Below are 23379 nucleotides of genomic sequence, written 5' to 3'. Positions count from 1 at the left end.
TCATGTCTCAATCGAACACCTCAACTATGTCCAACTAAACCATGTTTTAATCGAACACCTCAACTCCTAATAAAGTGTTCTGACACTCTATTCAAAATTTCAAAAATAATAATATTGTGAGTGTTTTAAAACTGAACCAACCACACAGCGATTCAGCTTTGAATTAAATAAACATCTTACATTGTAACTTTGTTGTCGATATGGGAGAGCTGCTATTCTATCTACTAATCAAACTTCTTGAAAATTGGCAACAAACATATATAAAAAAAGGCAGCTCAGTCGATGTACTAAGGTTTCGCTGTGTGGGATTTGAAAAAAGATCGAACCATAAGGATATAATATGCAAAACAACTTTATATTGCGAACGTTGGAAAATACAATTGATAGAAGAAAAAGAAAAAGAAAAAAAGCAAACCCGATGCACAAGTGCTACAACCACATTCATCATTTCAGAAAGTTAATCAAATGACGATGAATCGGAGCACACTACTAGTTAAGCAGAGGGAAAAAAAGGGAAACTAAACAACATTTGAACCTAGTTATGATTTTGTTGGAAGATGATCACATCCTGGAAATCTTGAGGGGAACAATGGATTTGAGAATTTCTTCCCTGGAGGAAACAAGTTGAACACTTCCAAGTCTCTTAATGAGATGCTGGCAGCAATCTTCAGCAGCTATGATTCCAGCTGAATAGGCACCGTGCACGGACCCTTGATGGTCATCCATACAGACAGCTTCGCCTCCAAAGAATAGATTACCTAAGGGTGCTCGAAGCTTATCATATATATCTGTTGGCTTTCCAACCAGATCATACGAATAGCATCCTAGGGAGTCCGGGTCTGTTCCCCAGCGTGATACAAGATACTGAACCTGCAACATATATAGGTATCAGCTCAATGGTTATTAGACATGTTTTCGTTTTAGTTACTAACAATATATGTTGTTCGGACTCTTCAAAGATGTCGTAGTGCATTTTTGGAGAATCCCCCATGTGTGTTACAACACATTTGGTGAGTCCAAGGCAACCATAGTTAAATAATGCATGCAGCTGTAATAACTGAAATAGAATTATGCAGGACCAGGTATTACTCACAGGTTCAGGTGCATCAGGAAACATTTTTTTCAGCTGACGCATAACAAAATCAGCCGCCTCTCTATCTGATAATTTCTCTACATCATAAGCAAGTCTTCCGGCAGCCATATAGACAAGGACTTGATGCCCTGTTGCCTTGTGGAGGTTAAGAAAATACCCGCAAGCATAAGAGGTAGGTGCAACAATGCCTAACAATTCAACGTTTGGCCAAAATACAGTATCAAATCGTAATGCAATCTTGTTTTCATTGCCCACACCAAGATCTGCTATTGCAGAAAGCTTCCAATCTGGCAATTTTGGTTTGAACTCAATTAAGTTGGCTTTGAGAACCCCAATAGGCACAGTTATTATAGCAGCATCCGCAACAAAATTCCTCCCATCCTCAACTGTAACCATCACTTTGTTATACCCATCCGTAATCGCCTTTACCCTAGTAATTCAGATCAATTGAAAATTAGAATTGCAGACAAGCATGGAGGCTAAAGTAGAGGTAAATCAAGATAAGAAATTACTTGGCAAAAAAATAAAAATCTATTTGCTTCATTAATTCTCCACAGCCAATACTTGTAAACACCGAGGCTTGGGTTAGGATTTGGGAATGGTGTTGATAAATTCTTAAACAGTGTGCAGCAGAAAAGTTGCATTATGTGTTGAGCTTCGGTTTAGTGGTAAGAATAAAGCTAGCATGATGTGTAGCCCACTGTATAGGTTAGGCATGCGTCACGAGTTTGGATCCTGGTGCGGACAAAAGCCTACTATTTGATTGGAGAAAGGTAGATAGGGATAGGCCCATCAACCCCGAGTTTCGAATTGTGCCACACTATTCCTCAGAAATTTCTCGATTATAAAAAAAAAAGTTGCATCACAGCTAACATTCTCAGGATGTCCAAGAAAAACAGACAAATTTTACCAAGGCAAAAAATCAACTCTGATGCAGACAGGTAATCCATCATAGATTATGAAGTGATTGAAAAAAGGGTAAAATACAAATAAGAAAGCAACATTTCCAGCAGATGAAACCCTTCTGGGGCATTTTCTCCCATTATTTCAGTGGCCTGCCCTTTTTCAGGGAAGGGGTTTGGGAGAGAGGAGAGATGTCTATGCCGGGCTGTGGTGTGACTTAAAAAGAAAATGGCATCGCTGTGGAGGAAATGAATTGCATTTTGTTTCTTAACTTTCCTATAGAAAATCTTGTAACAAGAAGATTCAATCGTAAGTCCACAAGTTGGTCCGTCTATGGGTTTAACAGTCACAAGTGCTGCATTAATTTTGAGATTCTAAAGTGAAAAGCCAACAGGGTGACAAGCTAAAGAAGCAACAAACAAGATGTCAAACTTTACATTTCACTCAAAACCATCAACATACCTGTGATTCAAACGAATATCAATATCTTTTGACAATGCCTCAATCACCGGGTGATAACCCTGCACCATTAGTCCATGACCACCCGTAAGAACTTGCTCCTGCACACAATGTAAACATTAATATTACATAATTAGGAAATTATTCATCAACCATATCCTAATGGCGGTAATATAAAGCATCTAATGTAAAATGGAACCCCAAAATTTCCTATCTGGAAGTATGTAGATATCTAAAAATGATAGCTATAATAACACGTAGTTGTGTCTTAAACTTCTGAAATACTTGACAGTTTTCTTACTCATCATATTACTGAACCAGGCAGTTAGAGCCAGGGGTGGACCCACATGGGTTCCAGGGGTTCACCCATTCAGGTAAATTTTCTGTATTTATGTGGATATATATATTTTGAACGCCGTCAATTACAAAGAAAAATTGATAGCCCGGCGGCAGGTCTCCTTGAAATCAAGCTCCACATCAAGGGTTCGAATCCCTTTGTTAGCGTTTTATTTTTTTCTCTCTTAGTTTCAGTTATTTTTTTTTTTTTTAGTTTCAGTTCCGTTTTTCACCTTTTTTTTTTCGTTTTTAATTTTATGAAACATGCTAAAAGTGTGGTTTTAAACCCAAAAAAACTCAAGGGTCCGCCACTAAATTATATACTACTACTTCCTTGAAATTTTATTTTGTTGGCTTATTTACACGTTTATACTTTTATTTTCCGAACCCCCGAGCGAAAATCCTGGGTTCGCCACTGGTTAGAGCCTTGCCATTCGAATAAGGAATATTTTCTTTGGGGATTGGGAATAGTAATAAAATCTTTTAGATGCACATACTATTCAAAGAGATGCACATAAAATTACTCTTTTAGAAGAAACTTTGAATAACAAGAAAAAAAACTTGCCTGATCCCAAGTTTTCAAAGAGATCGTGTCTGCATCGGCAGAAAACCATGCCTCCATTCTGCATATGTACCACTGCAGTACTTCATGAGAGACTCCTTCTTGCCTGCGGCAGTATATAAGATCAGTGAAGTTAGCTAGATTACAGATTTAAAAGAAACAAACATAAGTTGGTTATAAGAGAAGAACATTTTCCCATACCTCAGCTCAGGATGCCTGTCCAATACAATAGATATTGCTTGAAGAACCGATATGTCATTACTATTCTCATTTCTCACTTTCTCAGTCTGCATTTGCCGATACACATAATCATTCATTTACATTATAAAACCTCAAAAGGAATAGCACTTGGTGAAATAAAAACAGAGCAAAGCCAACCTCATCGAGGATTTTCTTGAATACATCTCCTACTTCAGCAACTGTATTATGAGGAACTTGATGACCATCCATGTCAAACAGCATGCAGCTTTAAAAAGAAAGAAAACATAATCAAGCTCCTGAATGATGAAATAACATTTCTAGTTAATGTACACAAAAGCAAAAAGAATATAGGCTAAAATCTAGCAGATACATGAGCGGACTGAGAGATGTGAAGGCAAGCAGCAAATCTTCCACACAGATAAACTATAAGTGTGATTTACTTTTTCATTATGAATCAGATTACAATAAACTGCAAGATACTTTCTTGCAGAAAAAGCTACTGCGACAATTCAAGAACAAGCTAACAGATTTTTCCCCCGATTTTTGAGTGGCTACATCAGAATGGAAACAGAGAACAGGACTTTAAAAATCTGAAGCCAAAAATCTAAGGTGTAACCAAGAGATAAGCCACCCCCTCCATTTAGACAGAGAGATAGAGAGAGACAGGGTGTTTAAACAAAAGGGAAACATGTCCACTAAACATGACAAAATCATTTTGAAACTAAATGTGCAAAAATCCTATTTACCTTTCCAAATCATGGTCATAAAGCACTGAGTCGTCACCACTAGTTCGATACAGAGTGAGCCCCAGCCGCCGTATCAAAGGAGCTAAAGGATTTTCATTGCACACTCCATGGAGCCTGAGATGCAATTTGAAGAACATGAATAAGCATCTAGTTCTGGATAAAGAATTCGAGAGTAAAAGATTAGTGTTACTCACCATGAAGCTCCCAGATCAACTGGACAACCAAATGAGCTGTCAGTGTGTATGCGACCACCAAGTCTATCTCGTGACTCCAGCAAGAGCACCTGGATAAAAATAGACCAGCTTCATTAGCACAAAAAAAATTAGAACATAAAAGTCACTACATGTGCAAGGGGTTTAAAGTCATGAGTAACCTCACCTTGAAATAAGCATTCTGAAGGAAACGTGCAGCAGCTACCCCTGAGATACCTCCACCAATTACAATGACCGACGGAGATGAACCATGTCGCCTCCCTAAGCAAGGTGGTAAAGTGCCTAGTTAACCAATAGTTTCATGGCCATAATATATATATATATATATATATATATATATTCTAAGGGTAACAAATAACAGAATGGAGTAAAGGCGGCTTCACTACTATACAAAACTGCAGCAGAAGAAGTGAATAACATATTTCTTTTAATTCCAAGAATTCATAGATGCAATATGTTTCCAATAAAGCATATCAAAACCAACTGCACAACTTGTAAACAAATAATTTGTAGAACAGGTGCAAAGCTTATAACATTTTTTTGATATCGTACAAAATCCCCTGTTTGGTTAGCTGGCCCAACCTTTGTTGGGTATAAGTTGAAACTCAGAATATAAGCACACCATTCTACTCTACTCCCCTTATACACCAAGATTTTGTCAACGTCAGGGCTCACTCTACTAATGATTGCCTTCCACATTACCTACGTTCTTCTTTTATCATTGAACCAAAGATCTAGGGGTATTGAAAGCTTATACTATAAGAGGATTGTTTTTAAAAAGACAAATCACTTGAGTCCCCTCAATTGTTCATATTATCAAATGATATGGGCACACACATGAACTATGAAAGGACCCTTTGCTTATTCAATCCGCATTTTTCCCAATCATAAAAATCAACACTCCGAGTTAAACAATATAAGCCCACACACATAACGCAAGCTAACAACATTAATTTAAATTCAATTTCTTGACAAATATAGAATAGTTCTGCTATAACTTCACTGCTTTTCATCTATTATTTCAGTAAAATCATAGCAATCACAGTAATCAGTCACAGTTTAACGGATCCGGGAATTTCCCAAAACACGAAGACATTACTCCATCCATCCCAATTTATGTGGCACTTAACAAGGTTGACTAATCTTTGAAGCTAAATTGGACTAATAAGTTGCAATTCTTTTCATGAACAGATGCAGACCCAAGATTCGAATACAACAAGATCACCACCAAAGGCAAATGCACACAACACCATCTCATTTGATATTCTAACGTCTAAATATAAATTGAATGAAGCTCGCAGTGTCAACCATTTGTTTCAACACCACTTTGCATTCATTAGGTTGCCTGTTTGAAACCCACCACCTACATTCCTTACACATTCTTTTAATTGTCAACTAAAAACCAAAAATGATATACCATCCCAAATTCAATCTCAGGTAATGACCAAAGCCAACACATACACTAGACGATTCTTCTTAAGATATAAACACACAATTCAACCCATATTTGTATATAAATTATAAACACCTTCCATACACTTTACACAAGGTTGATACATTGTATTTCCCTAATAATCAAGACAAAAGTAAATGAACAAGAATTCAATACAATTAACAAACTAACCAGAATCATTCCCTTTGAGCTCCATGATTCAACAATGGTTACTTGAATTCGAAGAAATCAAGAAAAGAAAAGAAAAGGGTGTGTGGGGAATGTTGTTAAGGGTGTATAGGAAGCAAGAAATTGGAAATTAATTGGAAAGAATGGTAAAGCATGAAGAGAAGAAGGCCGGCAATGATGCGGCTTAAATTGTAACAACACTGTAACTGATCAAATCCACTCATAATCACAAAATCCTCAAATAAACAAATCGTTTGGTTTGCATAGATCACAAATTCCTTAACAAATTTCGTTTTTCTTTTCTTTGAGGCAATTCGTCGAACAGTTGTTAGGCAACGGCAAATGAGTGTTTTATATATAATGAATGAAGAACAACAGTTTAACAAGAAGCAAAAGACAACCGCTTTTAATGCGCCAATCTTCATGATATTTTGTGTTTGGTGGGGTTATTATTGTCATTTTATCTTTGAAATAATTTTTTTGGATGGTGCCCTGTCATAATTTATATTTTTCCACATGAGTTGTTCACCTTTTTTTAGGCATAATATATAAATGTGTTTTTAATTTGATCTTAATTGACATTTATGTAGTTTGACTTTTGACGTGTATAAGTGCCCGTTTGGATTGACTTATCTTAGGTGTTTTTAAGTCAAAATAACTTTTAAGCAGTTTTAAAATGTTTATAAGCATTTATTTTAAAGCTAAAATAACAAAAATAAGCCAAAAGTCATAAGTTAGAAATCCTAACTTGTGACTTTTGGCTTACCAGTCATAAGCCAAAAGCCAATCCAAACAAGCCCTAAGTAGACACTTTGACTTGTACAAAGTTAGATAAGTAGAAACATACATCCTACATCCTACGTATCGTCCTACAGGGCAATTCACGTCATATATGATGTTTTATGTGTATTATGACACATAGGATATGTATTCGATTTTATACTCTACTTGAAATCGAAGGACATAGATGTTAATTGTGGTCAAGTTAAAGGACATATTTATACACACTCTTCGCACTTTGTTTGGATGGTTGTTTTCCATTGTATTGTTATTATAAATACATTGTTACTTGAATTTTATTGTATCGTATCTTTAAATTCATCGTTAGATAATGACAAAAAATCTCATTTATGCAACAATTGATTTGGTGATTGTGTCATTATCTTTTTTTTCATTTTCTCTTTATTTATTATTTAAAAATTATATTTTATTTTTTATCTATTTTTGTATAGTAACTGTACTTTTGTTTTTTATTTATTTTTTAAATTGTTGATGTGTATTTATACAGAGTCCAAACAAATTAAAGTCCATTTATACCCCCAACTGATTAGACAACTAGGCTAATAAAATGATAAATAAATTGATTATCAAATACTGATAAGTATAATCTGATGAATATTATTGATAATGAATTCATCTGAATTCACTATTTTAATACACAACATAAATTTATATATATATAAAAATTCACATAAAAAAGTCATAATGCTTACAACTAATTGTCATATAAGTTGGTTCACCTAAAGAGAGTAGCATCAAATATTCAAAGATACAACAATTCATATTTTTGAGTCATGGCGCAACTTGTGCATATGTGTGGACAAAGAATTGATGATATCCTAACCTAACAACCTCACAATGTCCACTAAATGCACTTTGAGTGTGCGTGAGTCGGAATATTTTGAATTTTCGAATATATCTTTTTTATTATTATTTATGACAAAAAAATTGGTTTTAATTTATCAATTATATATTATTTAATTGATAAGTGGTGATTTTATTATTTACTTAGAGTTGTTTACTTACGTATTTATAATTTAGTTTATGCTTAATTTATTAGTATGATCAATGGAGTTCGAGATGCAAAATTATTTATAATTTTTTCAAGAGAAAGTGAAAAGGAGCTTAAAGGAGAAGTTGGACTCAAAAGGAAAAGAAGAAAAAGTGTGTTAAGCACTACTCTGAAATCCTAGTGTTTGGCCCAGTATCGTAGCTCATATCATATTTTATTTTCTTACGTAAGACTTTAAAAGAAATATTTGAAATACAAATTAATTATATATCTATATGATAAAAACTTTAATTCTCTCGAGAAAACAAAATATTGAAATTGCAAAATCTGACTTTTATTGGTTTTCGTTTGATTTGATTTAGAAATTTAAGAATTCGACACAAATATTGATTAAGTTTTGATATTTGAAAAATCCAAACCAACCCAATCCAACATGTGTATGTCGTAATTGAAGTTCAATCATATATGACTAACATTCTGTCATTTTTGAACGACTTCAACCATTTCTATCCAAAGTTCATACTCATACACTTATTTCCGACTCTCAAATGTCACACTTTTATCTTTGTTTCTTAAATTTTATACTAAGTCAAATAAAATAAAATAATAATAATAGTAGATTAGTCATCCTTTGATAACCAAAACAATTTCAAATGTCACAACACATACATTCTCCACCTACCTACCGTTTAAATAAAACAAGTAAGATCCAACTTAAGTATGTAACTTCGAACACAAAATACAGCAACATAAACATACTCAATGAAGTCCACATGATGTAATCAAGAAAGGACAGAAGTATGCCTCTATCCGACTCAGGTAACACATATCAAAGAACATAAAAAAATAAATATAACAAGTACTACAGAAAGCATCACATAGCATCCAGCTGAAAAAAGAAACAGTAACAACAACAAAGTAAATACATTTAGTAAACCTTTTTAAATATTTTTTTGATAAGAACCATCAAGCAAACAAAGGGGTTTGAGTTGTAAAACTAGTTGTACTAGTTGATCTATGTGGAGGAGCAGGAGGTCTACTATTATTCCCAAGAAAGCTTCCATTTCTCTTTGCTCTTAATGATGAACATGAGCCTCTCTTTGAGCTTAGTCTTGAAGAACTATTGCTTCTAATAGGAGGATGCAAGTTATCTGATTTGAAACCTTCTAAGAAAACTCCATAACTCTTGCATGATTTGAGCTTCTTGTTGTATGGATTTTCTGGCTTAGCCATGTCCTCTAAGCTCCTCACATTTGATAGAGAGGTGAATGATTGTGATTTCCCATTGTAATGTTTTGACAAGCCTCTCCTATTAACCCAAAAAAAGGGACAATTAATTAGCATCATAATGAAATATTAATGTGAAAAATGTTAAAGAAGGATTTAGAGGGTGGTGTTTAGATAATGTTAAAATGTAAATCAAAGTTCAGCATCTTTAGATTAATTGTGGTATTTGTTAAAAAGAAGGATCTAGAATCCAATTCAATCTCAAATGTTAGCTTAAGAGAGGAGGATTGTCGAAGAACATGTAAAGAGATCATCCATTCCTTTTACATTCGATGTGGGAACTCTTCAATACCGTACCTTACGTCCAGGGCTGGACATCTCTGAAACAAGAATTGGGATGTATTATGTTTTGATAGCATGTTAAGAAATGAATCTAGTATTTGGTAAAAATCAAAAGTATTTGTTTAAAGTAGTGTTTTTAATCTAAAAATAAATCAAAAGCAATAAGTTCAACACCACTCAACTTTGCTTGTTTTCTGTTTTAATAGTTTTATCCAAACGAGCAATTAGTTATTTTTAATATAATTGAAAAGTATGGTTTTTATGGTGTTTTAGCCTGCTTAAACATAATTCGACTAATTTCAAGTACAATACAGGTATCAAATAGCTCTTATTCAGCAAAGCTTGAATATGCGGAAGTAAACTAATCTAGTATTCTTTAGGCGCCCTTGTAACAATTGGTATCAAGGCCAAGGTTTGACAACGGATGAGGAAACACATTGCCATTGTCATCATTTTTGGCCATGACATCTTAGGTGCCCAAAATTGTATCAATTTACATGCCCTATTTTAGGTATTTTCAAATTAAGTGACCATAAATAACGAATATTCACTCATCTTTAATTAGAATCGGATAGAAGCCTCTTAGGTCATGAGAGACTTGATGAGTTAATCAATTCCTTTACCACATTTCTACCCCTTCTCTTTTGAACCACATATAAGGATTTTTAGTCTAGCTAAGCTATCTAAAACACTTTGAAAAGTTGATTTCTCAAATCGTCACTTAGTTATTACTCACCATATCCCATTTCTTCTTGATTTCAATTAATTCAATAAAAAATGACTTTCTAAAATAATATTTAACTACTAGTTAAGTGAGTATACTAGAAATCAACTCCCACCTTAAAATAAATCTCATCCTTTCATATACTCCCTTTGTTTAAAAAAGAAGGATCTAATTTCCTTTTTAGTCTGTTTCAATAAGAATGACCTTTTTCCTTTTTTGGTAAAACTTGAACTTCAACTTTCCACTTGACATGTTTAAGACCATAAGATTAAAGAACATTTTGATACTTTTGACATAACTTTAGTTTAGACCCACAAGTTTTTTTTTAAACTTTGCTCCAAATCAAATTAGGTCATTCTTTTTTAAACGAATAATGTAATAATTTGCCCTGTCTCGTGATTCAAACGATAACTAAAGCCTCTATCTTTAAGGGGGGCGTGATAACTTCATCTAACTTATGATATTACGTACGAAAGTAAATACATACAAATTTAATCAGATTTCAATATAAATACATAACATAAAAAATAAAAAACAGAGGAAAGTAGTTGTTACTTGAAGGGTAGTTCTTGAAGAAGAGTGGACATATTTTGCAAAGCTCCTTTTGTGTGTTCATCATGACTTATTGAATCACCAGAAGAAGAAGAATTTGGAGAAGTCGGATCTGAAGAATCCCCTTCTCCTTCTTCTTCTTCACCAAGCAACTCCGAATCAGATGAAGAGAAATTACTCAAAATATCAGAAGAATCAGAATCATGATTTTCCTCATCCATGATCCCATGGTTGTTTTGTTGGTCCAAAGAAACTAATTTCATTTTCACATTCATAATCTAAACAAATAAAATCCACCATACAGTTCTTGAAAAAAACAAATGCAATTTTCTTCTTTTGTACTTTCTATGTGAATGAATAGGTGAAACAAGATAAGGTGAAAAAGGAGTATATAAATATAAATATAAATATATACTATAGTTTTAAATTAAAAAAAAAAAGATTCGGCGTTATCCAGTTTTCTATCTTAGTGCCAACCCAACCTAATTGACCCACTTGTCCCAATCAGTACGATAAATGGAAAGATAAAGTGTTTGGACCAAACTCCATTCATCCTTTGGCGGATGGACACCACTAGCATTATTTATTTATTTCATCTTCTATCCTTAGCAACACGAAATCGACTAATGAAAGAAAGTAAACTACGTGGCAAAATTGATTATGAAGAAATTTTATAGCAATTTGAGGAGAATGAAAGAGATATCCTTCTGTGTATTACTAAGAGCCTTGAATGAAAGAGGTTCTGCATAAAATAGAAGACATCAACAAATCTCAAGAACCTTTATGATATTCTCTTATCTCTAATTTCTCTTTCACAAAATTTATTGTTAATCAGAATAATGATTTTTTTGATAAATACAGTTGGTATTCGATATATATGAAATGGGGCCCACATACATTTAAATTTCTCAAATTCAAATTAATCGAGCTTTGATATGGACCCCAAAATTATTATATTTGTGTGTGTTATGCACCTTAGATGTGGGCGAGTGAGTGTTTGCAGATGTGAAATAATGGATAAGGCTCTCCACTCCAACTTATTACTTTACCGCTACTTGTTTTTTCTCTTTTTCCTTTTTGTTTTCCTACGACGCTCCTTGTTTTTTTTTTTCTTTTTCTTATTATTATTCATTATTAATTTCCACCGTCCCTAAAATAAAATAAAAAAAATAATTTCTCTGCTCTTTTTGCTTTTTCCAAAAGAGAGATTTACTTAAAACTTTTGACGTGGATTTATTTTTCTTATTGTTTTGAATGGATTTATACATGTATTATTTGAGGACATTGCAATATTATTTACAGATCAATTTCTGTCCAATAATATAATCCATTATTGTTTCAACTCAAATACAAAATTTAAAGTTCTCATAACCTGTTTAAAAGTATATTAAGAGAAATCATAATAGTTAACTAATTTTTCTAAATTTATTTGTCAAAAAAAAAGATTATTGGTTCACTAATAAATTTTAAAAGTATTTTGAGCAACAATTAATATTTAATTAAATTTTTAGATTGTATTTTTCTTAAAATTCGTTTACGAAAAAAAATAACTTTTGAAAAAACAACTAATGCTACTCAAAGAAAATACTACTTATTTTTCCTTCAAAACTTTATCAAATATCATACTTTTTTGAATAATCATTTTTAAAATAATAATTACTTTTAATTAATCAAAAACTTGATCAAACAAATTACATTAATTAATTATTAATGTGCGGCACAAAACTTTAATTATGGTGGACCTAAAATCCGTTGGGGGACAGTTGGAATTTGGTAAATCATAACCTTTTCGTTTTAGTTTGTTCGTTCTATTTTAATTTGATACGGAGTATTTTTTTAAATATAATTTAAATTTATAATAGTAAATTAAAAATATATTAAATATATTAAAATATTTTTAATTTCATAATCATAAATATTTCAAAAGGAAAATTAAAATTATAAAACTATAATCAAGTTTTTTTTAAAAAAAATAAACGTAAGACAAACAAATTAAAACAGTAACTAATTGCAAAATTGGGAGGTAATCACTACCTTACTTAATTCATTAATTAAACTTGTACGTCTTTATCCTCCACCACTTCTTCTTCCAATAGTTATCCATCCACATAAGGGAGGGGGCATGTTTATTCATATATATTTTTTAAAATTTAAAATATGATATTTGACAAATTCAACTTAAAGTTACATTTCAAATTTGAAAATTGTACCATGTTGTTACCCTAATCCAAGGACCATACAATGTTAATTTATTCAATTTTCAACTATCAATTGAAATGCTCCCCATTTCAATTAGTTTGCATTGATTTAAAATATAACGACAGTGAAGTTAACTAATGTTTGATATAAATTTGAACAGATAATTTTTAGTTTATTTTAAATAAAATTTATAAATTTAGAAATTATATAAAAAGTGCTATAAGGCACAATAGTTAACAATTCAGAATATTTAGAAAGTATTTGAAAAAATTATAATAAAAAGTATGTATTTTGATTGTCCAACTATTTCCTCCGTGTCTCCGTCTCAATTTATTTGTTATATATTTTTCTTTTACATGTCCTTTAAGAATAAAAAATTAACTATGAGGGATTTTTTTTTTGCCACTTCTCTATCATTTATGTCTTAAAAATATGATTTTTCTTTATAAAAATATTTATGCTATTGAAGTGCTTGTAATCTGTGAGAACAATTAGTATTTAGATTAAAGGATAAAATAAAAATATTAATTAATTTGAGATAAATATTTTGAGAAATTACTATGAATAATTCGATAATTAAGACAAAAAAAAAAAATTGAAGCTAAGAAGAAATAAATTAGCTGCACATGGAATTAGCCTTCACCAAGTGGACGTGCCGGAGTGGTTATCGGGCATGACTAGAAATCATGTGGGCTTTGCCCGCGCAGGTTCGAATCCTGCCGTCCACGCTTTTGTTTTTACTCTTTTTTTTCAAACAAATTATTTGTTTTCGTTAAGATTAAGACGTTTGAATTTAAATGCATATTTAAATATTAAAATGTGTATTAAGATCTAAATATCTGAATCTGAATAAGTAAGCCCCAAATGGGTAGTTTCTCAATGACTTTTAGACGATTTAACTCATCCATTTACTAACTCGGCTCATTTAAACATATTTACCTTCAGCCTAATCGATTCATTAGACACCCCTATCTTTTTTTTAGAAATCCTTATAGTATCCTAATATCAATTATATATGTCTAAAGTTTAACTCTATTTCAAATATGGTTTGAGTGCAGTTTAACTTTAATTATGTTTAGCAAAAGTTAAACTTTAATATCTCAACTTCAATCATATATATATATTTAAAGTTTGACTTGACAATCTTAGTCATATACGTTGAAGTGAATTGTCTATTTTACACTCTCCATCTAAACCTTATATATATTTGTGCATTTATAAATTATCACATAAAATATTAAATGAGAAGTCTGAAATTAAACTGTTAAAAGAAAAATAGTAGAATTATACATCATTCATCTCCAGAGTAAATAACTCAAGCCTTATTACGCACGTGTACAATTATACAAATATTATCTATAAATCATCGCATTAAATATTAAATGAGAAATCTGATGTTAAACTGTTAGGACAAAAAATAGTAGAATTACACATCATTCATCGCCAGAGTAAATAACTCATGCCTTATTACACATGTGTACAATTATACAAATACTTAAAGATATATTTTTTTTAATCACAATACATTTTGATAATTAAGGATGGATTAATTATATTAATCTTTAGTTCCAGTACAAATTAATGATCCATTAGTTTTAAACAATTTACAACCTTCATCTGCTGTGCAACAATTGACACAAACTTGACTAATTTGTTCATCTCCTGAAGAAGGACAAGTCATGTATGCCACTTTATCATCACAATATTGGAGACATGACTTGGCATTTGTATATTCCACTTGAATTCCCAACAAAAATATACCTATAAAAAAGGATATAAGATACACATTTAGTTTGGAAGCTTGATATGTGCAACACATCAAAATTAGGGACGTCAAGATTAGCTCATGAAAATATAAATGATCAGCGTGATTCACTAGCTTATCCCATTTTGACTAAACATGTAGATTAAATTGACTTGTGAGAAATCCTATTGAAATATCTTTAAAAAAACTTATTTACTTGGACGGATTAACAATTATCCGTTTGTTTAGCTCATTTTGACTTTGTCTATCTCAGCTCAAGTAAGGATCTATTTAATAACTCAGCCCATTTGGCTCTCCAAAGGTCAACACAACCTATATATTGATCTGCTCATTTATTAACTTAACTCATTTTGATCCAATAAATTTATTCATAAAAAAGTTTTGCTGATTTGACCAAACATAACTCAAATTGTACTATGAGAAATTTCATCAAAATATTCTTGAAGTTTTTTTAAATAAAAAATTGATGTGTTATATATCACCATAATTATAATAAAAAACTATTAGGTGCTAAATAAATTAAAATATATAAAAAGAAATTAAAACTTGATTAGAGTTTGGATTGGTCATTGACTCATTATTTAACCCATATAAACTTACGTAACTTTTACTCGGTCATTAACCCGTCCACTTATCAACTCGTTCCACTTTTATAACTCTTCAAATTCAATTTAATCTAACCATTTAATACCTAGATATACAATATTACATTTTTGGCTTAAAGCTGGTTATAAAGCAAAATATATATCAAAGAAGCCTTACCAGACAATAGAAGGAGAGAAAGGATACCAACTTTGTAAAAGGCCATTGTATTTTTTTATTCTTTTTTGAATTTGCTGCTTAATTTGAGGATATTATCCTCTCTTAAGATAAGCTATTTATAGAGCAAAATAAAGATACTAAAATACAACTAGGAATTAATATATAACTTTTCTCATAAATACACCAAATTTGGATTNTCAAACAATACTACCCTCACTCAAGAATTGCAATACTAGACCGACTGAGCCGCACATACTTTTATGTTAAAAGTTAACACTGTATTTTATATATCTTGGTTTATTTCGTTCTTTTAATTTTATATATATATATATATATATATATATATATATATATATAATCGATTATAAAGAAAACTTAATTGTTAGAGTAAAATGTTACTTTGTCTCAATTTAATGATTTATATGGCACAATTGAAATTTCAAGAATAAATCAAGTTTTTCTTTGATCAATTTTTTTCATGTCTTTTGAATATTTTAACTTGTTAACTATGTAATTTCTAGTACTTTTTTATTTTTTAAAAAGTAACTTTAAATTTTTATGTCCAAATTCACGAACAAAATTAGAGAGATGATCATTATAAAAAGAGTTTGAATGTACTTTTATTTAACAAAAAGACATGTTTATCCCATACCTACGTGATTAATTTGAATATTTGGAATACCTTACTTTTACGTAAATTTTTACTCAAGCCATTAGATTAATACACAAAAATGAACAAAACTTTGACAAATCATAGATTTGCACAAGGTCATCTTCAACTAATTAAAATAATAAAAGAGATGACAAGAAACCAAAAACTTATACTGTACACATTGAACAACTTAATTTAAATCTGTATTTGTTAATAATAAAGTATTACTTCCTTCATTTTTATTTATGTGTCACCATTTTAAATTTTACATCCCTTATGAATTAGATAAATTTATCATTGTATCCCTATTTAGTGACCTCTTGAAGTTAAGTTTTCTATAGATGAACATAAATTAATTTAGTTTAGTTTGCTTTCTATCACAACAAATCCCAAAATAAACTAATGTTGTGGTAGTTGAGTTTTTTTAGTTTTCATTCGGTGTTTAATATCTAAATAAATTGAGTTACTAGTATGTTTTAATATAATTGTATTTGATGTCAAATCTAAAACTACTAGAATTTTGATATTACCACATAATTCACATCTCAATTAAAAGTGAAGGACAAACTAGCCGTCTTGAACTATCACAAGTATTGAACGACAACATTTTTAACTATGTAGAAAGTCTTTTTTTTTTAATTTGCACTAGTTCGATTTTAAAGTTTATCGATTTGTAGACATGCAAAATTGTTATAAAATCATTAAGATATCGAATTTATCAGTTATTAATTGTTATCGATTATTGAAATCACTTAAAAAGAAGATGACAAATTAAATAAACGATGCACATGAACCAAACTTTTAAGGGATGACATAAAATGAACTTTCCCTTTTAACAAATGATGATATAAATGAGTTCCATGAAATATTTGAGAATTTTTTCTCAAACCAAAATAAAATATCCAAATTTTTAACGGCAGTTTCCCTCACTGTACTCTCTCCCATTTTCTAAAACTTCCCCAAATTTTTCTCAAACTCCGTCCGGATCATTTGCCGTAGATATTATTTAGAGAAAAAATTGCTGATTTCTTCAAGTTTTGGCATACAAATTGTATGATAATGGCAGGATTTTTTGATTACTTCAATTTTTAATTTATGAATCTACTAATCTAAGGTCTTCTTCTTCCTCATTATATGATTTTGCTTTTTTCTAATCAGTATAATTTATGCTTATTTTCATCTTCTATGTGGATTTTTAAAATTTGTCTTTTTATGCTTATTTGTGTTTTTTTCCCCTTTAGTCCTATCCCTTTAGCTGCTGAAATTAACATGAAAGGGGGCTTTTGAGTTTTGACCATGAAAATTGTGCGTATTTGGAAAAAAAAATTGTTTTTGTTTTCAACGTGAAAAATCATATCACGAAAGCAAATTGGAATTGTTTTTGAACTTTCACTAGTAATTTGGAGTAAAAAAAAAATGATCTTTTGTGTTTTCCAAATGAAGTTGAATTCCAGAATTTTATGGTGAAATGTGTTTCTCATGTTGGAGCATCAGTTCATCTATAATTTAGGACGAGTGTATCTCACGCGAATTAAATAGTTGCCAGATAAGGAAATGTGATATTATTCTTTTAGAGACGGATTAAAAAGGAAAGGCTGCCACATAAATTGGGACAGAGGAGTACAAGATTTTCTTTTACTCTTTTCAGCTTTACCCTATTAGAATTTGAATTTGAATTAGTATAATTTTTCTATGATATCTATTACTGTTTAATTGTTCGATTTATGGAAAACAATTAGCTAGTTCTATTTTTTCTTGTTTGGAAATAGTTAGTGTGATACTATGGTATGGAAACACTCTGGAACTCGTGTCCTAATTGTGTTTCATCCACTTTTATTGCTTGTAGATATGCCGAAGCCCAAACGTTACGAGAATTTACAGAACTCAGTTTACTCGGCATCTACTTCACAAGGTGTAGCACAATCTTCATCAGCAACTGAATCAGACCCTTTGCATTTTGATGATACACCATTTCGTAGTCGTCAACTTAATCAGAATCTTTGTCAACAACAGCTGACATCATGTCTTCAACCGACACCTTTAGTTCAGGCTGCAGCACAGCCAAAACCATCTAAAATGCATAGTGGACGCGAGTCTATGCAGCATTGGACAGTAGATGTAATAGGTAATTTTGAGGTTTTCATGAGTTACAGTAATCTAGGAAGAGATGTGTTTTTTAAATTGTATCAACATATTCTGCTGAGGTGTTATTTAATTTGTGATTCTGAATTGGGGTTTTAATCTTTTCAGATTCACAAGGAGCTATCAAGAAATTCAAAGTGAAAAAAAGAGACGTGTTGAATTTGTCTGATGGAGAACGTATCGTGGTTGATTTTGACGAATTAGATTCTCCTATTGGTGAAGGACAAGGCGTTCTTGCAGGCTTTTGTGGAATTTTAGCAAAAGATAGCTCCATATTTCCAATTCACTTTAAAAAATGGTCGGATTTACCTGCGGCGTACTTCAACCATTGCTTTGATCAATTTATACAGGTATAGTTTATTCTGTGCACTAAATATAGTTTGGATATCATCACTAGTTAAAGTTGGAGTTTCTATTTCAAAAAAACTAGTTAAAGTTGGAGTTCTCGAATTAGACCACTTTTTTGCATCCGATCAAAAAGAAAAGAAAAGGAAGAAAAGAAAAGGAAAGGAAAAAAAGGTACTCCTGAACTAAGAATTTGTTGAAAGCTCGTATACTCCTAACCCAAAGGCTTCTGTTTAACTTCCTAGTCAATAGTGTTGAAGTTCAGTAAACAGTTTCTTAGCTGGTTTCTTTCATGGTGACATCCCGTGGTATGTTGCTGCATACGTTTAAGCGCTAAATGTTTATGTCTCTTTTTTCTGTTGGTGATCCATCAAGAAGTATTGCCTGCTGGCTTATATCGGACAACTCTTTCCTTACCCTCCTTAAATTTATGTCATTGGACTATATATTTTGCATAAAACAGATAAGCTAACCATTTTTTAAATTATTTTTGAAGTCACGATTTTGTTTTAGGACTACCGAGTCAAATGCAAGACGATATGTTTATAATTCGATGTGTAAGAAGTGGGGCGCAAGAAGGCTAAAGTTGTATGATAAAGTGTATGATCAATTTAAGAGCAGAGCTGAAATAATGGATAAAGTTCCAGCTGAGATTCCACGGGATCAATGGATTTCTTATGTTGAATACCGCTTTAAAGAGAAAACAGTGGTATTTATTTAAATGCTTCAATTGGTATGTGTAATTATATACCTATTTGTTTGTATATCTCAACTTTTAACTATCTTTTTGTTAGGAAATGTGTAAAAAAAATGCTGACAATCGGAAGAAACAAACCATTTCACACATTGGTGGCTCCAAACCCAACTCCCGAAGAAGGGCTGAAATGGTGAAAGATCTTTTACTTCATTTTGGATTGCTTTAATTACTAACAACTATTCCTGGTTCGTTACGTTATTACGACTTTGGGTTTTTTTATTTATAGATGGCTAAGACTGGACAAAAGCCTGGACGAGGGGAACTTTATCTCGCTACTCATAGGAATGAAGATGGATCATATGTTAATGAGGCAGCAAAAGAGATATGCGTAAGTTTTAATGCTATTAGTCTTAGCTTTATGCATCTATTTTGTATGTATTTAAAAGTCCAGGAGAGTGAAGCAACTTGTCTTGCTAGATTTATGTAGCAATCGTTGGTGCTGTAATGATATAATCTGATTATTTATCAGGCTCTTAAGTTATTCTTCTCTTGTTTTTATTTTTGTCCTGTCAATCATTAATTGAAGTTATCGTATCTATTTTTTGGTGCGTGCTGTGTTTAGGAAAAAATTGAGCTAGCCATAAATCAAAGCACAACAAATGAGTCTGAAGTTTCGGCAAATGATGCCATTGGTAAGGTGCTAGGAAAAGAGCATTCTGGACGGGTAAGGTGCTTGGGATTAGGAGCTGTCCCAAGCAAAACTTTTAAACAAACAAGACCCCGTTACAGTAATTTGAATGCTTCAAGTTATAATAATGATTTGTGTTCTTCCCAATGCCAAGAGAAGTACGATCAAATGTTGAAAGCTCAGAATCAAAACCTGGACAATTACAATGTCATGATGAATGCTCACGCTCAAATGATGAATGCTTTTAAGACATATATAATAATGAAAGAAGGAACAATACCTGAACAGCTTGCTGAGATCTTCGTTTCTACGACACCTTCAACGGTAAAGAAACTTTCATAAATTCCTTTTTTAATTTTGAATGTGTGATTGATTGGTCCAAGTATAAAATGAGTTCTGTTTATTCCTATTACATGAATTTTATTCCTCCTACATGTTTCATTGAACTTACAGATCTCTTTTTTTTTTTGCCAAAATGTAGAGTTTTAGAAAACGATGCAGCAAGTGGATCCATGGACGTAAGATCATCGGGTGACAGTAATGCTATTGACAATCAATGAAGTTCTGTGCAATTGTATTAGATAATTAAGTATTGTAGTTGATTGAACAAATGTAGCAGATCCTCTATGATTAATGGTTAGAGATTTGAAGCAGATGTGATTGATAGTTTTTGAGATTAATGATAATATTGTTGTTTGTGATGTAGTAATATTTATATCTACTTAATAGAATTCCTAATAAGAAAAAGCTACCAAGTTCGTCTGAACTCGTAACTAGTACTCTACCTCTGCCCCTGATCATACATGTAGCTGAAAAACTCAATCAAACATTTAAGGATCAACAAAATGAGCTGATTCAAGAAACCAAGGACAAAGTAAAGGCTATAATAACTAACAAGTAAAAGCAACAGCCACCCATGTTGCAATAATAACATGATAAATGCATGAGTCAGAAATTTCGTTAAAAGGGTTCAAGACTTCATATATATAAAAACTAAACTTAACATACATACACAATATAATTTTTTACATACTGCAATATAATTTTCCGATGAGAAGGATGTTCAACTGATTAGCCTTCAATCTATCCATCACATTTCCATGATATGCCTATCTTTTCTGAGCAATGGACTCTACAAACTGCGAAATTTGAAGACCTGTAAATGAACTTAGATGGATCATCTAAAAATTGCAGAAAAATTTAAACGTTTTTACCTAAATGATGCAAAACATTACATATAATCTTTGGGATGTTAGTATCTAGATTGATTTGATACCGATTGCCACACTGCTTTGATCGTTCCTTTTTTCTTCGTCTTGGACTTGTGAAAATTACTGGTAAAAATGAGTACAGTTAGTAGCTAGATTGATCTGTCCATGGTTTACAAGCAAATCATCTGTCCAAATAACAAAAATGTATAACAAACTTTCGTTTTTAAAAAACTTTTCGTCAGACTTCTCTATTATATTTCACTATAATGGCCAAGTTTTCTTTGGAACTGATTCCTCACGTTATGCTGTATTATATGTTTTCTATAACAACAATTCACTATAGCATTCCAAATTTTCCAAACAAACGATGTTGTTATATAGAAACTCTATAAGTTTCAACGTATGTACACTCACTTGGAACTTCTTGAAGATCCTGGTTTATCATTCTAACTCATAGCTGACAGTTGATGTGCCAAGTTCTGGTCTCGTTCACTGTGAGCTGATCCGGTTCCTGAGACGTTGTTTCCATTGTTTGGCCAAGTCACTGGAAGTACTAAGTTTCTACAGAACAAGGATGATTTGTGAAGACAGCAAATGAATATGACTTATAAGAACATATGATAAGACAGCAATTTAGAACAGAGGAAAAAACAAAGACATGTATGTACCGTTCCACTCGTTTGGATATGCAACGATTCATCATATCCACTGTATATTGACCAAAAAGGATGTCAAGGTCCTTTGACAAGTTCGGTATCTGATATGCTGGTAAAATGTCCCAGATCTTTAGTACTTGAACGTGTATCGAATCCTGCTGCAGAATAGCTATGGTCCAAATCAATTTTAGGTACTTCACATTGTAGACCTCCAACAGTGCAGAGGAACTCCCACCCTTGTTGTTGATCATTCTCTTCTTTTCTGACTTACGCCAACCCCTTGATAGCTTCATCAATAGGGAAACCACTTCTTTACTGATCTCGACATCCTTAAGTCTGGCTATGGATTTTGAGAAATTCTCACAGAACAAAACCTGTTACGTTTTAAAACATGTCATGTGAAAAGTTAGAGTTAAAGAGTCGAGACAAACAAATTGAAGTAACATACCTTCCACTTGGCTGTTTTGAATAGAGGGGAGTCTGTTCTGAGTAATGTATCTATCTGTCCAACCTCAACGGTAGCATTCAAAACTGTTTGAGCCAATCTTATGTCATCAATAGCATCAAAGTAACAATCACGAGCCTTGGCGTCAATGACTATATTCTTCCAAATAGAACTACTGTTAACCAAAGTTGCAGCATTTCCCAATATCCAAAGACAGTATCTGCATAACAATGTGTCCATCAAAATTTGAATGATTCTGAAATGTAGTAATGTTGTCCTCAAAATCAGTACCTTGCTCGAGTCAGTGCTACATTTGCTCTCTGAATATTAGAAAGAAAACCAACCGATCCACTCCCATTACAACGAACAGTGGATATAATTATCACATCCTCTTCACCACCTTGAAAACCATCAACAGAACGTGCGTTCACTGAGAAATCACTCTTAACATCCGTGCTATATCTCTTGGCAAGAATTTGTTCAATAGCAAAAACTTGAGCTTTGTAAGGAGATATACAACCAACACGGACTTTGTGATTTGAAGAGACAGATTCTGTATTTCAAATTATAATAAGAGGCATGCAACACAAACCTGTTGAGCATATTAAATTCATGAAAGATAAAAGAGTATTAATTACCTCTATGAAGGTTTGCAACTATCTCAGCTACAATGAGAACTTCTGCCATATTTCTCGTGCTGTGCTCCTCATCAAGCACCTCTTTTCCGCTACTCACATTAATGAATGAATACGAGCCAAAAATATCTCCTTTAAGAAATCTCTTCTCATATATAGCTGCTGTCACATTAGGACCATCCATAATTTTCTTCTCATAGAACTCGTTGTTCGGGAACAAACTTATTTTTGGATGCATCCTATATTGAACATTAAGAAGGTGCTTCTTGTGTCCTAATATTACCAGCCTCTCGAATAAGCTCCTCCCGAATTCAGCCTTCTCGCAAATCTGTCAACAACAGACACTAATTGTAAATTATGAAAGAGCAGCAATGTAATGAAAGAACATTCAGTACTAAGATTATTTGAAAAC

The 23379-nt window shown here is 32.0% G+C and overlaps 3 protein-coding genes, 1 non-coding gene and 1 pseudogene across 6 annotated transcripts; 2 read left to right on the top strand and 3 right to left on the bottom strand.

Moving 5' to 3' along the window:
* Positions 1 to 371: 371 nt before the first annotated feature.
* Positions 372 to 6492, bottom strand: LOC125860850 (probable polyamine oxidase 4). The gene is made up of 10 exons (XM_049540881.1): positions 6137 to 6492; positions 4679 to 4773; positions 4495 to 4583; positions 4301 to 4414; positions 3732 to 3819; positions 3555 to 3640; positions 3357 to 3459; positions 2459 to 2556; positions 1094 to 1523; positions 372 to 870 (listed from the first exon to the last, which is right to left on the bottom strand). The coding sequence occupies exons 1-10, from the start codon at positions 6159 to 6161 to the stop codon at positions 562 to 564; spliced, it is 1437 nt and encodes a 478-aa protein (XP_049396838.1). The 5' UTR covers positions 6162 to 6492; the 3' UTR covers positions 372 to 561.
* Positions 6493 to 8766: 2274 nt separating this feature from the next.
* LOC125860670 (uncharacterized) lies at positions 8767 to 11144 on the bottom strand. Its single transcript, XM_049540671.1, has 2 exons — positions 10774 to 11144; positions 8767 to 9234 (listed from the first exon to the last, which is right to left on the bottom strand). The coding sequence occupies exons 1-2, from the start codon at positions 11043 to 11045 to the stop codon at positions 8892 to 8894; spliced, it is 615 nt and encodes a 204-aa protein (XP_049396628.1). The 5' UTR covers positions 11046 to 11144; the 3' UTR covers positions 8767 to 8891.
* A 2471-nt stretch (positions 11145 to 13615) lies between these two features.
* On the top strand, positions 13616 to 13697 carry TRNAS-AGA (transfer RNA serine (anticodon AGA)). Its single transcript has one exon. It is a non-coding gene; the product is annotated as a tRNA-Ser (tRNA).
* A 3339-nt stretch (positions 13698 to 17036) lies between these two features.
* On the top strand, positions 17037 to 20400 carry LOC125858262 (uncharacterized). Of its 3 annotated transcripts, none has more exons than XM_049537981.1 (7): positions 17038 to 17199; positions 17995 to 18273; positions 18399 to 18640; positions 19132 to 19344; positions 19430 to 19522; positions 19619 to 19720; positions 19955 to 20400. In XM_049537981.1, exons 2-7 carry the CDS (start codon positions 17997 to 17999, stop codon positions 20360 to 20362), a joined length of 1335 nt encoding a protein of 444 aa, XP_049393938.1. In that variant the 5' UTR covers positions 17038 to 17199; positions 17995 to 17996; the 3' UTR covers positions 20363 to 20400. The 3 variants fall into 3 exon arrangements, with proteins under 3 accessions (XP_049393939.1, XP_049393938.1, XP_049393937.1); XM_049537980.1 differs by having other exon boundaries at positions 17038 to 17262; XM_049537982.1 differs by lacking the exon at positions 19132 to 19344 and having other exon boundaries at positions 17037 to 17262.
* Positions 20401 to 21006: 606 nt separating this feature from the next.
* Positions 21007 to 23379, bottom strand: part of LOC125859151 (uncharacterized) — a 39357-nt pseudogene continuing 36984 nt past the window's right edge.

Source organism: Solanum stenotomum, chromosome 3 (assembly GCF_019186545.1).
Source record: "Solanum stenotomum isolate F172 chromosome 3, ASM1918654v1, whole genome shotgun sequence".
NCBI lineage: Eukaryota > Viridiplantae > Streptophyta > Magnoliopsida > Solanales > Solanaceae > Solanum > Solanum stenotomum.
This window is presented reverse-complemented; position numbering and strand designations above follow the sequence as displayed.

What these genes read in the sequence shown, in the direction of transcription:
- LOC125858262 (XM_049537981.1), top strand. Translation starts at nt 17,997, where the DNA reads ATGCCGAAGCCCAAACGTTACGAGAATTTACAGAACTCAGTTTACTCG. An exon ending in TTGGACAGTAGATGTAATAG is followed by an intron (nt 18,274 to 18,398) that starts GTAATTTTGAGG and finishes TAATCTTTTCAG; the next exon opens with ATTCACAAGGAGCTATCAAG. An exon ending in CCCGAAGAAGGGCTGAAATG is followed by an intron (nt 19,523 to 19,618) that starts GTGAAAGATCTT and finishes TTTTATTTATAG; the next exon opens with ATGGCTAAGACTGGACAAAA.
- LOC125860670 (XM_049540671.1), bottom strand. Translation starts at nt 11,045, where the DNA reads ATGAATGTGAAAATGAAATTAGTTTCTTTGGACCAACAAAACAACCAT. An exon ending in CTTCAAGAACTACCCTTCAA is followed by an intron (nt 9,235 to 10,773) that starts GTAACAACTACT and finishes TTGGGTTAATAG; the next exon opens with GAGAGGCTTGTCAAAACATT.
- LOC125860850 (XM_049540881.1), bottom strand. Translation starts at nt 6,161, where the DNA reads ATGGAGCTCAAAGGGAATGATTCTG. An exon ending in GTTGATCTGGGAGCTTCATG is followed by an intron (nt 4,415 to 4,494) that starts GTGAGTAACACT and finishes ATTGCATCTCAG; the next exon opens with GCTCCATGGAGTGTGCAATG. An exon ending in GACAGGCATCCTGAGCTGAG is followed by an intron (nt 3,460 to 3,554) that starts GTATGGGAAAAT and finishes ATACTGCCGCAG; the next exon opens with GCAAGAAGGAGTCTCTCATG.